The sequence below is a fragment of the Haliotis rufescens genome, unplaced genomic scaffold (assembly GCF_023055435.1).
Source record: "Haliotis rufescens isolate VD_foot unplaced genomic scaffold, xgHalRufe1.0.p SCAF_35, whole genome shotgun sequence".
Lineage (NCBI taxonomy): Eukaryota > Metazoa > Mollusca > Gastropoda > Lepetellida > Haliotidae > Haliotis > Haliotis rufescens.
In genome coordinates, this window is record NW_025964057.1 from 4,334,566 (window position 1) to 4,350,844 (window position 16,279).

The 16,279-nt window shown below is 39.3% G+C and overlaps 2 protein-coding genes across 2 annotated transcripts; both read right to left on the bottom strand.

Annotated features, from left to right (window-relative positions):
* Nucleotides 1–3,857: 3,857 nt before the first annotated feature.
* LOC124125257 (IgA FC receptor-like) lies at nt 3,858–4,424 on the bottom strand. The gene has a single exon (XM_046488526.1). The coding sequence runs from the start codon at nt 4,422–4,424 to the stop codon at nt 3,858–3,860; it is 567 nt and encodes a 188-aa protein (XP_046344482.1).
* Nucleotides 4,425–6,972: 2,548 nt separating this feature from the next.
* On the bottom strand, nt 6,973–15,019 carry LOC124125256. Its single transcript, XM_046488525.2, has 2 exons — nt 14,861–15,019; nt 6,973–7,341 (listed from the first exon to the last, which is right to left on the bottom strand). Exons 1-2 carry the CDS (start codon nt 14,965–14,967, stop codon nt 7,053–7,055), a joined length of 396 nt encoding a protein of 131 aa, XP_046344481.1. The 5' UTR covers nt 14,968–15,019; the 3' UTR covers nt 6,973–7,052.
* Nucleotides 15,020–16,279: the final 1,260 nt, after the last annotated feature.

Consider the following 16,279-nt stretch of genomic DNA (forward strand, 5'->3'; position numbering starts at 1 on the left):
TAGTGTGTGTATAGTTGGTATATAGGACGTTTGTGGTGATTGGTTCTAGTTGAGTGACTTGTATGCCTGGCCCTGTTATGTTTTGTTTGTTTGTGAAGCATCAGTGTATATGTGTGTATGTTTTGTTTGTTTGTGAAGCATCAGTGTATATGTGTGTATATTTTGTTTGTTTGTGAAGCATCAGTGTATATGTGTGTATATTTTGTTTGTTTGTGAAGCATCAGTGTATATGTGTGTATGTTTTGTTTGTTTGTGAAGCATCAGTGTATATGTGTGTATATTTTGTTTGTTTGTGAAGCATCAGTGTATATGTGTGTATATTTTGTTTGTTTGTGAAGCATCAGTGTATATGTGTGTATGTTTTGTTTGTTTGTGAAGCATCAGTGTATATATGTGTATGTTTTGTTTGTTTGTGAAGCATCAGTGTATATGTGTGTATATTTTGTTTGTTTGTGAAGCATCAGTGTATATGTGTGTATGTTTTGTTTGTTTGTGAAGCATCAGTGTATATGTGTGTATATTTTGTTTGTTTGTGAAGCATCAGTGTATATGTGTGTATATTTTGTTTGTTTGTGAAGCATCAGTGTATATGTGTGTATGTTTTGTTTGTTTGTGAAGCATCAGTGTATATATGTGTATGTTTTGTTTGTTTGTGAAGCATCAGTGTATATGTGTGTATATTTTGTTTGTTTGTGAAGCATCAGTGTATATGTGTGTATGTTTTGTTTGTTTGTGAAGCATCAGTGTATATGTGTGTATATTTTGTTTGTTTGTGAAGCATCAGTGTATATGTGTGTATATTTTGTTTGTTTGTGAAGCATCAGTGTATATGTGTGTATGTTTTGTTTGTTGTGAAGCATCAGTGTATATATGTGTATGTTTTGTTTGTTTGTGAAGCATCAGTGTATATGTGTGTATGTTTTGTTTGTTTGTGAAGCATCAGTGTATATATGTGTATGTTTTGTTTGTTTGTGAAGCATCAGTGTATATGTGTGTATATTTTGTTTGTTTGTGAAGCATCAGTGTATATGTGTGTATGTTTTGTTTGTTTGTGAAGCATCAGTGTATATGTGTGTATATTTTGTTTGTTTGTGAAGCATAAGTGTATATGTGTGTATATTTTGTTTGTTTGTGAAGCATCAGTGTATATGTGTGTATGTTTTGTTTGTTTGTGAAGCATCAGTGTATATGTGTGTATGTTTTGTTTGTTTGTGAAGCATCAGTGTATATGTGTGTATATTTTGTTTGTTTGTGAAGCATCAGTGTATATGTGTGTATGTTTTGTTTGTTTGTGAAGCATCAGTGTATATGTGTGTATATTTTGTTTGTTTGTGAAGCATCAGTGTATATGTGTGTATGTTTTGTTTGTTTGTGAAGCATCAGTGTATATGTGTGTATATTTTGTTTGTTTGTGAAGCATCAGTGTATATGTGTGTATGTTTTGTTTGTTTGTGAAGCATCAGTGTATATGTGTGTATATTTTGTTTGTTTGTGAAGCATCAGTGTATATGTGTGTATGTTTGTTTGTTTGTGAAGCATCAGTGTATATGTGTGTATATTTTGTTTGTTTGTGAAGCATCAGTGTATATGTGTGTATGTTTTGTTTGTTTGTGAAGCATCAGTGTATATGTGTGTATGTTTTGATTGTTTGTGAAGCATCAGTGTATATATGTGTATATTTTGTTTGTTTGTGAAGCATCAGTGTATATGTGTGTATATTTTGTTTGTTTGTGAAGCATCAGTGTATATGTGTGTATGTTTTGTTTGTTTGTGAAGCATCAGTGTATATGTGTGTATATTTTGTTTGTTTGTGAAGCATCAGTGTATATGTGTGTATGTTTTGTTTGTTCATGAAGCATCAGTGTATATGTGTGTATGTTTTGTTTGTTTGCGAAGCATCAGTGTATATGTGTGTATGTTTTGTTTGTTTGTGAAGCATCAGTGTATATGTGTGTATGTTTTGTTTGTTTGTGAAGCATCAGTGTATGTGTGTGTATGTTTTGTTTGTTTGTGAAGCATCAGTGTATATGTGTGTATATTTTGTTTGTTTGTGAAGCATCAGTGTATATGTGTGTATATTTTGTTTGTTTGTGAAGCATCAGTGTATATGTGTGTATATTTTGTTTGTTTGTGCAGCATCAGTGTATATATGTGTATATTTTGTTTGTTTGTGAAGCATCAGTGTATATGTGTGTATGTTTTGTTTGTTTGTGAAGCATCAGTGTATATGTGTGTATGTTTTGTTTGTTTGTGAAGCATCAGTGTATATGTGTGTATATTTTGTTTGTTTGTGAAGCATCAGTGCATATGTGTGTGTATTTTGTTTGTGAAGCATCAGTGTATATGTGTGTATATTTTGTTTGTTTGTGAAGCATCAGTGTACATGTGTGTATATTTTGTTTGTTTGTGAAGCATCAGTGTATATGTGTGTATATTTTGTTTGTGAAGCATCAGTGTATATGTTTTGTTTGTTTGTGAAGCATCAGTGTATATGTGTATATGTTTTGGACAGTTTTGTTGTATATAGTTGTTTGATATTGTTGCTTTGTCTGATGTTTGTGAGCTCGGGTTGGTTGATGAATGTTTTATGTAGTGTTGTGTCTGTTTCAGGTGGGGGTTTATCATTTGTATATGTGTTAGTGAGTGGTGTGTGTTTGATGTTTTCTAGTTTGTGAGTTTTCATGAGTTTGTAGAGCTGGGTGAGATAGGGGCTAAGTTGTGGTTGTTTCTGAACTTTTTGAGTGTTGCAGGTCTTAGATTTAGGTATTTGTTGGTGATTTGTTTGTAGATTGGGTTATGTTGGGCCCCAGCCCAGTAATTGAGTATTGTAAATTGTTATTCTTACCTGTATGGATGTGATGTCTGATATGATTTGGAGTGTATTGAGGGAGGTAGCAGTTCAAGTCCCCAGGGCTGTCTTGAGGGCTTTATATTGAATGGTGTTTAGTTCTTTTTCTAGATTTTCTGTGATAGAGTGGAGGACCGGAGCAGCATAGTCTATTTTGGGTTGGATAAGTGTTTTATATATGTTAAGCAATGTTTGTTTGTCAGCGCCCCAGTCAGAGCTGCTGATGGCTCTCATTAGGTTGATTGTTGGTCAAAAGTGATTCCCAGGACTTTTGCTTTTTTTTAAGGTGAAAATTTCATTGTTAAGTGTTAGTTTGGTTGTTAAATTTGGCATGTGTCTGTTTTTGAAAAGTAAGCCAATGGTTTTTGGGTGTTAAATTTGAATCCCTATTTTGTGGATTGTAGAGGTAAGGTTTGTGTTGAATATGTCATTGGCTGTGTTATGGATGTCATGGATGTTTATTTGATTACATAATTTAGTAAATGTTTGCCAGTCAGCCTTTTTAAAATGGAGTCTATTGGTGAAAGTATTGGGTGTTTGGTTTGTTTGGGGGAGGGTTTTTTTTGGTGGTTTTGGTTTGTTGTTTTGTGCTAGGTTGTGTGGGTTGTTGTATAATGATCTGTGGTTCGATATGTTGGGGTGTGGGGTTTGACTGACAGTGTAATTGTAAGACATATATAGTAATTGACAACAATGGACAGACGAAGAGACAATGACGTTGCTCTGGTCATGAGACTTATGGGTGTGATGAACCGACACAGTTCAGGGGATGATCAATTAAGGCAATAAATGCCATACTACAAATATCAGTAATTAATGGGAAGTGATATGGTAGTCCAGGCTGACTGACAGTCAAAATACAATGAAATGTTGGTGAGGATTAACAACGGGGATTAGTGTCTTATAAATAATGACAATTCAGTTATGGAGACATACATGTCATGGCTACAGGGTAATCAGCCTTTGGAATCAAATGTTCTGCAGACATAGGTTGTCCCAAATCAGTGTGTCAGGATGTCTTAGGGGACGTAGGGAGCGTCGGGATGTCTTGGGGGACGTAGGGAGGGTCGGGATGTCTTGGGGGACGTAGGGAGTGTCTGGATGTCTTGGGGGACGTAGGGAGTGTCGGGACGTCTTGGGGGACGTAGGGAGTGTCGGGATGTCTTGGGGGACGTAGGGAGTGTCGGGCTGTCTTTGGGGACGTAGGGAGTGTCGGGATGTCTTGGGGGACGTAGGGAGCGTCGGGACGTCTTGGGGGACGTAGGGAGTGTCGGGATGTCTTGGGGGACGTAGGGAGTGTCGGGCTGTCTTTGGGGACGTAGGGAGCGTCGGGATGTCTTGGGGGACGTAGGGAGTGTCGGGATGTCTTGGGGGACGTAGGGAGTGTCGGGAAGTGTTGGGGGACGTAGGGAGGGTCAGGGCGTCTTGGGGGACGTAGGGAGCGTCGGGATGTCTTGGGGGACGTAGGGAGTGTCGGGATGTCTTGAGTAGCTGACGACGTGTCAATCAACATAATTGCGTCCACTTTCCTTTTTGCCGCTTTCTTTCTCCTGGCCTGATTGATGTTATCAGTCATTAATATTGTGGAGAAGGCCTCCCTGGATGATCTTCAGTGCAATTGATATCTCTGCACTTCCAGCATGAAGTGTGTGGGTCCCCTGAGATCATAGAGCGGCCGCACTTCTGACACGCGGAAGGTGGAGCAGAAGACACCATTATAGAAATCACAACACACCAAACACCTACTGATACTCATGTGAAATGTGTCCCCAAGATATAACCAATAGCTACTTCTCGTAGAATATATAGTAGTAAAATTGACTACTTAAACTGAAACGGACAAGAAATAGTGTGACAACATAAGTGCTAGAGTTGAAGCAGCTACAAGTGTGTAAATTGTGGGCAAGTAACCAACTGTATCAGCGAATACCTCCATGTCATCTCTTGTCACTATGTTATATCTTGTCCAAGAACTTATTGTCTGATTTGTTGGATCATGCATTCTGACAAGACTCCAGAGTAAGTTTTGCTGGTGTGTACCTGTTTTTGCGACTTCAAATTCAGTAGAAAGGTCAGCTGGCACAATTTTTGGTGGACCTTCCCTTTTCCCCACAGTGTAGGTAGGAAGTAGTTGATCAGAAGGCTCAATTGTTTGCCGCTTTCTTTTTGTCCACATTGGTTATTGATCTGGGTTGCATACATGTCAGAGAAGTTGGCTAAACTGTTATGCCATTGACACAATGTGATGTCCCTGGTCCACTTCGTACTTCCTCTTGTCTGTCAATGTTGTCAAAAGCAAGTACAGTTGGAACAGACTGATGGATGCTTGCTGGAAGAGGTACTTCATCAATGTCTACGTGTTCCATCTTGTCAATACACAGCGCAGTGTCAATCTCCTCCAAGGTTGAGTATGAACAAGAGTGTCCCAAGTGATTTAAAGTTTTGATCAGCTCAACATTACCTGTCAGAGTTTTGATTACCCATGGAAGAAGAATGTGCTTTGGCGTTATTACTTTGTCAACAGTAACAGTAGCAACAATGTCCTGCATTGTATTTATCGGTTAACTGACAACAGACAGTAGTTTCAGATGTTAATGGGGAATTATTTTTTGTGTTGCACAATTTCTGAGTAATTAAACTTCATATGAAACAAAATATTGTTTTTTTTTATTCTTGCAGGGTTTTATACAGATAATGTTTATTTTAATTATGGTTATATCTGCAAAATTTAATTTTGTTTTGTATTAAATGAAATGCAGAGATTTCATCACACATTGGGTCAGCACTCAGAAATTTGTGTGTAAATTTTGAGCAAGGAAAACAAGCTTTTCAATGCAAGAAAACAATGTTATTTCTGTGATCACTAATTATTACAAATGCAACAAACAACTGTGATCAATCACAAAATTTTAAGGCTATGTAAAGTCATAACATTGAAGTTAAAATTTCGTAATATCTTTGAATAATGAAAAATATAAAAAACCAATAGATTTTTGCCTGACACATTTCATTTAAAAAAAAGTTGTCTAGGAATTGTAAACCCTGTTTTTCATGCTTATTTCTGAAATTTGGAGCAAATTGTTAAAAATGGCGGCCATCTTGAAAATGGCGGCCAAAATGACATTTAGCTGGACAAGGGGATGTCCATCACGTGATTTCATGTGGCATGGACATCAGGCTATCTGAAAACCACAATGGTAATTTGTCCCTCTATTTGGTAGACAAACATTAATTTCAGGGGTCTGGCTCATGGACTAAAGGGAGAACATACAAGTAAGAAGTGACGGTTTTCCCGCCTTTGCACATGGAAGTAGTAGTCTAAAGTGCTATTAGGGATGCGACTAATAATGTAGAGTTGAGAGTGAAGAGGACTTCTGTTGAAAATTTGAAAGTTTAGTTTTGTGTGTGATATCAGCCAAAATACAGGCTTGCCCTAATGATGTAATAGAGGTAGAGGTTTCCTGAGAATTATACAAGTTCTGTCACTGATAATACTGTGAGGGAATGGCAGACCTCTAACACAGTCAGATGAGATGTATATATGTTACACTACAATCGCCATGTCTACAAGGGTTTCTTATAAGTAGCTGTCACGAAGACGGAACCAGAGAATATGTTCCATCACACAAGTAGTACCATTCGTGATCCAAGGTGAAGGTCACTAGTTGACATTGAAGTTAGGTTTGCCCTCTATGTGTCAAACGTGTCTCGTGTGAATCTCGTGTGAATCTCGCGTGAGTCAGTTTTACGACCAATAATTGGCGACAGATGTGGCAACGTGGGGAACTGAACATGGTTGTGGGGAGTCCGGGTTGGTTTTTGTTTGTTGTTTAACGCCGCCCCTCAGCAATATTCTAGCTGTATGACGGTGATCTGTAAATAATCGAGTCTGGACCAGATAATCAAGTGATTGACATCATGAGCATCGATCCACCCAATTCGGATACGATGACACGCATCAACCAAGTCAGCGAACCTGACCACCCGACCCCGTTAGTCGCTTCTCTGGTCAAGCATAGTTGCCTTTTACGGCAAGTATGGGTTGCTGAAGACCTATTCTACCCCGGATCTTCACGGGTCACATATTGTAAGCAGATCTACTGTTGAAAAATGAGTAAAAGATATTTGCAATTTAACTGCTTTTATTTTTCAGGTCTTCCGGTTCCACATCAGCATCGGTCAGAGACACTGGAGCTGGGGACACCTAGCCACGATGACAGTTGTTTTGTTGGCCACAAACGTAAACGTCTGCCGCAATTCCGGTGTTACACACGCTGGCTTTGTAGGATGCCCGGACCTTTGTACCGGCCGAAAGTCCACCACACCCGTGGTCACACGCCCACTCCTTGACCTTCCGGTCACACTCCGTACCACATGTGATGAGTGCCTTGGAGCTGCACGAACAGTGGACAAAACACCGGCTGTGTTGGATGGAGCCAAAGTCTTTCAAGACTTGTCCGTAGTTGTGGTTGTTGACAGCCTTGCAGAAACAACTGAAACAACGAAACAGAAACAATGAAACAACGAAACAGAAACAATGAAACAATGCAACAACAAAAACAACAAACCAAGAAAAACAATGTAACAACAGAAACAACGAATCAAGAGAAACAATCTAACAACATCAACAACGAAGAATGAATACAACTACAGAAACAACGAATCAACAGAAAAAATGCAACAGAAACAACAAAACAACAGGAACAATGAATTAAAAGAAACAGCGAATCAACAGAAAGAATACAACAACAGAAGCAACAGAACCAACGCAACAACAGAAACAACGAATTAGCCGAAACAACAAATCAACAGAACCAACAGAAACAACGAATAAACAGAAACAATGTAACAACAGAAACAATCTAACAACAGAAAGAACGTGTCAACAGAAAAAATTCAACAACAGAAACAATCTAACAACAGAAACAACGAGTCAACAGAAAAAATGCAACAACAGAAACAATGAATGAATAGAAACAACGAACCAACAGAGACCATGTAACAACAGAAGCAACAAATCAACGGAAACAGTGTAATAACAGAAACAACAAATCAACAGAAACACCGAACAATCAGAAACAATCTAACAACAGAAACAAAGAACCAAGAGAAACAATCTAACAACATGAACAACGATTCAACAGAAACAACGAACCCAGAGTGTCAATATAACAACAGAAACAATGACGCAACAGAAATAATGTAACAAGAGAAACAACGAATCAACAGAAACAATGTAAGAACAGAAACAACGAATCAACAGAAAGAATACAACAACAGAAACAACGAATCAACAGAAAAAATGCAACAACAGAAACAATGAATGAATAGAAAGAATGCACCAACAGAGACAATGTAACAACAGAAGCAACAAATCGACAGAAACAGTGTAACATCAGAAACAACAAATCAACAGAAACACCGAACAATCAGAAACAACGAATCAACAGAAAGGATACAACACAGAACAAGTGCAACAACAGAAACAACGAACCAACAGAAACAATGTAACAACAGAAACAACGAATCAACAGTAACAATGTAACAACAGAAACAACGCATCAACAGAAACAACAGAAACAAAGAACCAACAGAAACAATCTAAAAACAGAAACAACAAATCAAAAGAAACAATGTAACAACAGAAACAACGAATCAAAGGAAACAATGTAACAACAGATACAACGTACCAACAGAAACTTTGTAACAACAGAAACAACGAATCAACAGAAACCACGTACCAACAGAAACTTTGTAACAACAGAAACAACAACTCGACAGAAACAGTGCAAGCACAGAAACAACGAATCAATAGAAACAATGTCACAACAGAAACAACGATTCAACAGAAACAATGTAAAACAGAAACAACGATTCAACAGAAACAACGATTCAACAGAAACTATGTAACAACAGAAACAACGCATCAACAGAAACTTTGTAAAACAGAAACAACGATTCAACAGAAACTATGTAATAACAGAAACAACGAATCAACAGAAACAACGATTCAACAGAAACTATGTAACAACAGAAACAACGCATCAACAGAAACTATGTAACAACAGAAACAACGAATCAACAGAAACTATGTAACAACAGAAACAACGCAACAACAGAAACTATGTAACAACAGAAACAACGAATCAACAGAAACTATGTAACAACAGAAACAACGAATCAAAAGAAACAATCTAACAACAGAAACAACGTACCAACAGAAACTTTGTAACAACAGAAACTTTGTAACAACAGAAACAACGAATCAACAGAAACCACGTACCAACAGAAACTTTGTAACAACAGAAACAATGTAACAACAGAAACAACAACTCCACAGAAACAGTGCAAGAACAGAAACAACGAATCAATAGAAACAATATAACAACAGAAACAACGATTCAACAGAAACAATGTAAAACTGAAACAACGATTCAACAGAAACTATGAAACAACAGAAACACCAAATCAACAGTAACATTTTAAAACAGAAACAACGATTCAACAGAAACTATGTAATAACAGAAACAACGAATTAACAGAAACAATGTCAAACAGAAACAACGATTCAACAGAAACTATGTAACAACAGAAACAACGCATCAACAGAAACAACAGAAACAACGAACCAACAGAAACAATGTAACAACAGAAACAACGAATCAACAGAAACAACAGAAACAACGAACCAACAGAAACAATCTAAAAACAGAAACAACGAATCAAAAGAAACAATATAACAACAGAAACAACGAATGAAAAGAAACAATGTAACAACAGAAACAACGTACCAACAGAAACTTTGTAACAACAGAAACAACGAATCAACAGAAACCACGTACCAACAGAGACAATGTCACAACAGAAGCAACAAATCGACAGAAACAGTGTAACAACAGAAACAACAAATCAACAGAAACAATGTAACAACATAAACAACAAATCAACAGAAAGGATACAACACAGAACAAGTGCAACAACAGAAACTATGTAACAACAAAAACACCGAATCAATAGAAACAAGGTAACAACAGAAACAACGTACCAACAGAAACTTTGTAACAACAGAAACTTTGTAACAACAGAAACAACGAATCAACAGAAACCACGTACCAACAGAAACTTTGTAACCACAGAAACAACAACTCGACAGAAACAGTGCAAGAACAGAAACAACGAATCAATAGAAACAATGTAACAACAGAAACAACGATTCAACAGAAACAATGTAAAACAGAAACAACGATTCAACAGAAACTATGTAACAACAGAAACAACGCATCAACAGAAACTATGTAACAACAGAAACAGCGAATCAAAAGAAACTATGTAACAACAGAAACAACGAATCAACAGAAACAATGTAAAACAGAAACAACGCATCAACAGAAACTATGTAACCACAGAAACACCGAATCAATAGAAACAACAGAAACAACGAATCAAAAGAAACAATGTAAAACAGAAACAACGATTCAACAGAAACTATGTAACAACAGAAACAACGCATCAACAGAAACTATGTAACAACAGAAACAACGCATCAACAGAAACAATGTAACAACAGAAACAACTCATCAACAGAAACAACAGAAACAACGAACCAACAGAAACAATCTAAAAACAGAAACAGCGAATCAACAGAAACAATGTAAAACAGAAACAACGCATCAACAGATACTATGTAACAACAGAAACAGCGAATCAATAGAAACTATGTAACAACAGAAACAACGAATCAACAGAAACAATGTAAAACAGAAACAACGCATCAACAGAAACTATGTAACCACAGAAACAACGCATCAACAGAAACTATGTAACAACAGAAACACCAAATCAACAGAAACAATGTAACAACAGAAACAACGCATCAACAGAAACAACAGAAACAACGAACCAACAGAAACTATGTAACAACAGAAACAACGCATCAACAGAAACAATCTAAAAACAGAAACAGCGAATCAACAGAAACAATGTAAAACAGAAACAACGCATCAACAGAAACTATGTAACAAAAGAAACAACGAATCAACAGAAACTATGTAACAACAGAAACACCGAATCAACAGAAAAAATGTAACAACAGAAACAAGGCATCAACAGAAACTATGTAACAACAGAAACAACGAACCAACAGAAACAATCTAAAAACAGAAACAACCAATCAAAAGAAACAATGTAAAACAGAAACAACGATTTAACAGAAACAACGAACCAAGAGAAAAAAAATGCAACAACGAAAACAATGAATGAATAGAAAAAACGAACCAACAGAGACAATGTAACAACAGAAACAATCTAACAACAGAAACAATGTAACAACAGAAACAACAAATCGCCAGAAACAATGTAACAACAGAAACAACGAATCAACAGAAAAAGTGCAACAACAGAAACAACGATTCAACAGAAACATCGAACCAACAGAAACAACGAATCAACTTGAAGAATGTAACAACAGAAACAAAGAACCAACAGAAACAATGTAACCAATGAAACAGCGAAACACATAGAACCTGTAAAGTACGGGCACTGCAAGGTCAGATGCAACTCTCAGTGAGAGTGTCTCGTGGGAGTGTCATTTTCTTCCATCACATTACAATCAGATCTTGGTGCTCGCTACCACTACACAAAGATCTTAGGACATCCAGTTACAGGTCACATGAGAACGAATGTTTCAAACGGCCAATCGGAGAGTCGATTAGAAATCGCAAAAATGACAGTGGGAATGTGTTTCTAATCATCCAACCTCGAAAAGGTTAACACGAGTTATTCCGAACGATAGTTACAAGCTGTACGACCGTCAAATCATCGTCTATCTCTCGCATCAATGGGAAATATTTTTCAAAGCCAAGTCTGGAATAGAAATCGCCAGTTTGAAGCTAGTATCGTTAAGCCCGAATAAAAGCGACAAAAACCTCTACAAAAAGTCCGTTGTACGATTCCGACTATATCATGAATCATTATCAAATAGCGATGGTACCAGGTGTTCGCGAATCCTACACCACAAGGGACACCCGTCACAAGCACATGCAAAGGCAAGTCAATTGTTCACCTGAAAAACACCCGAACACATGGTACAAGATAAAATAGAAAATTGCATCGGAAATTTTTGTCACCGGATGCGTCAAATTGTAAATGTCCTCCACACTTAACTTTACACAAGTTGGGATTTTATGAGATGAAAGGACAGTGGGATGAGGTCACTGGAGGTTTACAGGCCGTCAACTGAGTCTGACGAGAGACCGGGAAACTGTCTGGAGTAACACGGGGATGGGGTCACTGGAGGTTTACAGGCCGTCAACTGAGTCTGACGAGAGACTGGGAAACTGTCTGGAGTAACACGGGGATGGGGTCACTGAAGGTTTACAGGACGTCAACTGAGTCTGACGAGAGACTGGGAAACTGTCTGGAGTAACACGGGGATGGGGTCACTGGAGGTTTACAGGCCGCCAACTGAGTCTGACGAGAGACTGGGAAACTGTCTTGAGTAACACGGGGATGGGGTCACTGGAGGTTTACAGGCCGTCAACTGAGTCTGACGAGAGACCGGGAAACTGTCTGGAGTGACACGGGGATGGGGTCACTGGAGGTTTACAGGCCGTCAACTGAGTCTGACGAGAGACCGGGAAACTGTCTGGAGTAACACGGGGATGGGGTCACTGGAGGTTTACAGGCCGTCAACTGAGTCTGACGAGAGACTGGGAAACTGTCTGGAGTAACACGGGGATGGGGTCACTGGAGGTTTACAGGCCGCCAACTGAGTCTGACGAGAGACTGGGAAACTGTCTGGAGTAACACGGGGATGGGGTCACTGGAGGTTTACAGGCCGTCAACTGAGTCTGACGAGAGACTGGGAAACTGTCTGGAGTAACACGGGGATGGGGTCACTGAAGGTTTACAGGACGTCAACTGAGTCTGACGAGAGACTGGGAAACTGTCTGGAGTAACACGGGGATGGGGTCACTGGAGGTTTACAGGCCGCCAACTGAGTCTGACGAGAGACTGGGAAACTGTCTGGAGTAACACGGGGATGGGGTCACTGGAGGTTTACAGGCCGTCAACTGAGTCTGACGAGAGACTGGGAAACTGTCTGGAGTAACACGGGGATGGGGTCACTGGAGGTTTACAGGCCGTCAACTGAGTCTGACGAGAGACTGGGAAACTGTCTGGAGTAACACGGGGATGGGGTCACTGAAGGTTTACAGGACGTCAACTGAGTCTGACGAGAGACTGGGAAACTGTCTGGAGTAACACGGGGATGGGGTCACTGGAGGTTTACAGGCCGCCAACTGAGTCTGACGAGAGACTGGGAAACTGTCTGGAGTAACACGGGGATGGGGTCACTGGAGGTTTACAGGCCGTCAACTGAGTCTGACGAGAGACCGGGAAACTGTCTGGAGTGACACGGGGATGGGGTCACTGGAGGTTTACAGGCCGTCAACTGAGTCTGACGAGAGACCGGGAAACTGTCTGGAGTAACACGGGGATGGGGTCACTGGAGGTTTACAGGCCGTCAACTGAGTCTGACGAGAGACTGGGAAACTGTCTGGAGTGACACGGGGATGGGGTCACTGGAGGTTTACAGGCCGTCAACTGAGTCTGACGAGAGACCGGGAAACTGTCTGGAGTGACACGGGGATGGGGTCACTGGAGGTTTACAGGCCGTCAACTGAGTCTGACGAGAGACTGGGAAACTGTCTGGAGAGACACGGGGATGGGGTCACTGGAGGTTTACAGGCCGTCAACTGAGTCTGACGAGAGACTGGGAAACTGTCTGGAGAGACACGGGGAAGCAGACTTGGAACAATGAAATACATATACGTTAGTACGCGCTTAATTGAGATTTCTACTTGGTGTAGGGCGTCATTTCATTCGCAACATTAACACACGATAAGCAAAGGATGCCAATTGGACGCTGTGCGCTGAAATACCGCTCTAGGCGAGATGTAGACACAGACAAGTATGCCGTGTTGGAATTGTGAGTTTGGTCAAAGAATTGTTGCAGTGAAGAAATGCGTACATATAATTTTTGTTATATTAGAATGTACTGATAAAAAGGTGTATAATATTTTTATGCACTTATTTTTAAAAACTGACCCATTTTTGGAAACCCTCCAGGTCATCATTTCCTACGGCCAGATTAGTGCTGATCTGTAGTCTACGTTAAACGTGTTTGTGCAGAATTATTGCAGGGTTAACACTAGTGTCTACATTTCCCGGGACACATGGTGGGGATTCAGCTGGTGTTTTAACTCGTGAGAGCTTCCAGTTTCAAGATATGTCAACGTGTTTTCGTTCATATTCTTCCTATCATGTGTACTGTATCATATAATTCATGTGTACTGTTCTCTTAAAAAGAAATAAGGCCACTCGGAAATAACTTAAAAGTTCCAAAATGTCATAGGTTTCTGGCGTGCCTAAGGGACGCACAGCGAATGGCGGCGCCCTAGACACCCGTGCCTCCATGAGAGTAATGAACGCATTGGGAACACTACTTTTTGATATGCAGTTTTCTTATGGAATATTATAATGCTGTTGTCAAGAGTTCCTTACAAAAAAACACCAAAGTATCCGTGACGAAAAGGCAGTTTTGTATTTTCTGGAGAAATTTAGTAACCCAAATGAAGTTTTTAGAAATAATTATTTTCTGTAGTTTCATACATATTAAATATTGGGGGCTACTATGGTTTAAATCCCTCATGAAGAAACGCCTAAATCCGGCACATTTCGAACCTCTGGATGTAAAGAAAGCCACCCTATATAGATGTATATAGATATTAAACCCGGCATACTGTATATAAGCTTAAGGAGGTGAGATTTACTAGTGTACAACAACACATGTGAAGGAATTCATGCAATAATGACAACACATAACTTGTTCTCCTGCAGCTCCTGTCTTAAGGGAAATATAACTGAAACATGTAGGACAACAATTAATATATATTTGTCGATAGATATTACACCAGCTTTCCTGGAGCACCATTGGTAACTAAGTGAACTTACTTCTTGGTATCGTGTAGTTTGATTCTCCTGAAGAACCAGCCGCTGGTTGAGGTTGAAAGCGCCAAAAGGAGGACGAGGGTTGTCAGCACGCGCAAACAGGCAGCCATGGCGACTTGTTCCAGAGTTCGGCACTGTCTCGGTTCACTCTGTGTGCTGTTTTATAGGGATGGACTGGAATATGTTTGATATAAATCAATATGTACGACACCATCATCATAATGTACTTTCACACATTGCAAACAGGATGCTGCCAACCCGGTCGTGACACACAAGAACCCCAACATATATCAACATGTTGTTCCCACCTGTACAACTGTTCGGGGTTATCGCCGTGGTTATCGTTACTGAAAGTGTGCTTCCTCGTTAGCTGGTAATGCATACATTGCACCATATATACACTTGTTCCGGGTGCATATACAAGGTGAGACCGCGATGTTCCGCGTTTCCACGGAGATTTCACATCCCTGCAGACTTTTCACATTAGGGATGGGCTGACTGCAAATGAAACATGGACATTTCTTACATCCGTATGTTACAGTAACAATAATAGTGACTTTTATTTCTCGCCCTTTGAGAGTATATAGATTACAACACAAGCATCCGTCAGACACCGTTTTTCTTACAATGTGTGTATTTCTAACGAGTTTGATAACCTACCTGGTTGAGGAAAAGAATTGGATGTTGAGGCTTTGGCTTTGATTGAAGAAAATACTGATGTTTTGGCTTGGGTGATGGATCGTTGAATCTTTCAAACAGGTTAGACTTGTTCGGCACTTACTGAACGTGATGTTGAAAAGTCTTTCTTATATTTTGAAAAAAAAACAGTAAATATTTCTGAGGGTCACCCTGACCTCCCTCTTCAGTGACTGATAGTAATCTTTGGTTCTGGCACCTTCAGGAAAAGTAAACTTGACTTTTGATTTGGAAATAAAATAATCGAAATAACAGATTCTTATACATATTTAGGAATTGCTTTCAATAAAAACAGATCTTTCGTGTCAAGTTAGAGACTTGGACACCTCCAAAAACTACCGACTTTCCACTTATTTCAAGAAAGGAATAACAATACACGGAACAGTGAAAGTGTCATTTCTTATGTACCAGTATATTTAAATAGCATTTACACGAAAAACACGAAACACACGAAACACACAAACACACAAACACACACAAAACAACACAAAATAAACAAAAACAACAACATAACAACAACAACAAAAACCCAACAAATCTACACATACGGAATCTTGTAATTTCACGTCATGTCAAGGTGTCGGATTAATCGGAAAAAAATCTTCCTGGTCGATGCCATCCTGATTTGAACCGTGAAGATCCGGGTTAGAATAGGTCAACTAACGCTTGTCGTAAGAGGCGACTAACGGCGACTAACGGGATCGGATTCCCAACGTAGGTCTGTTC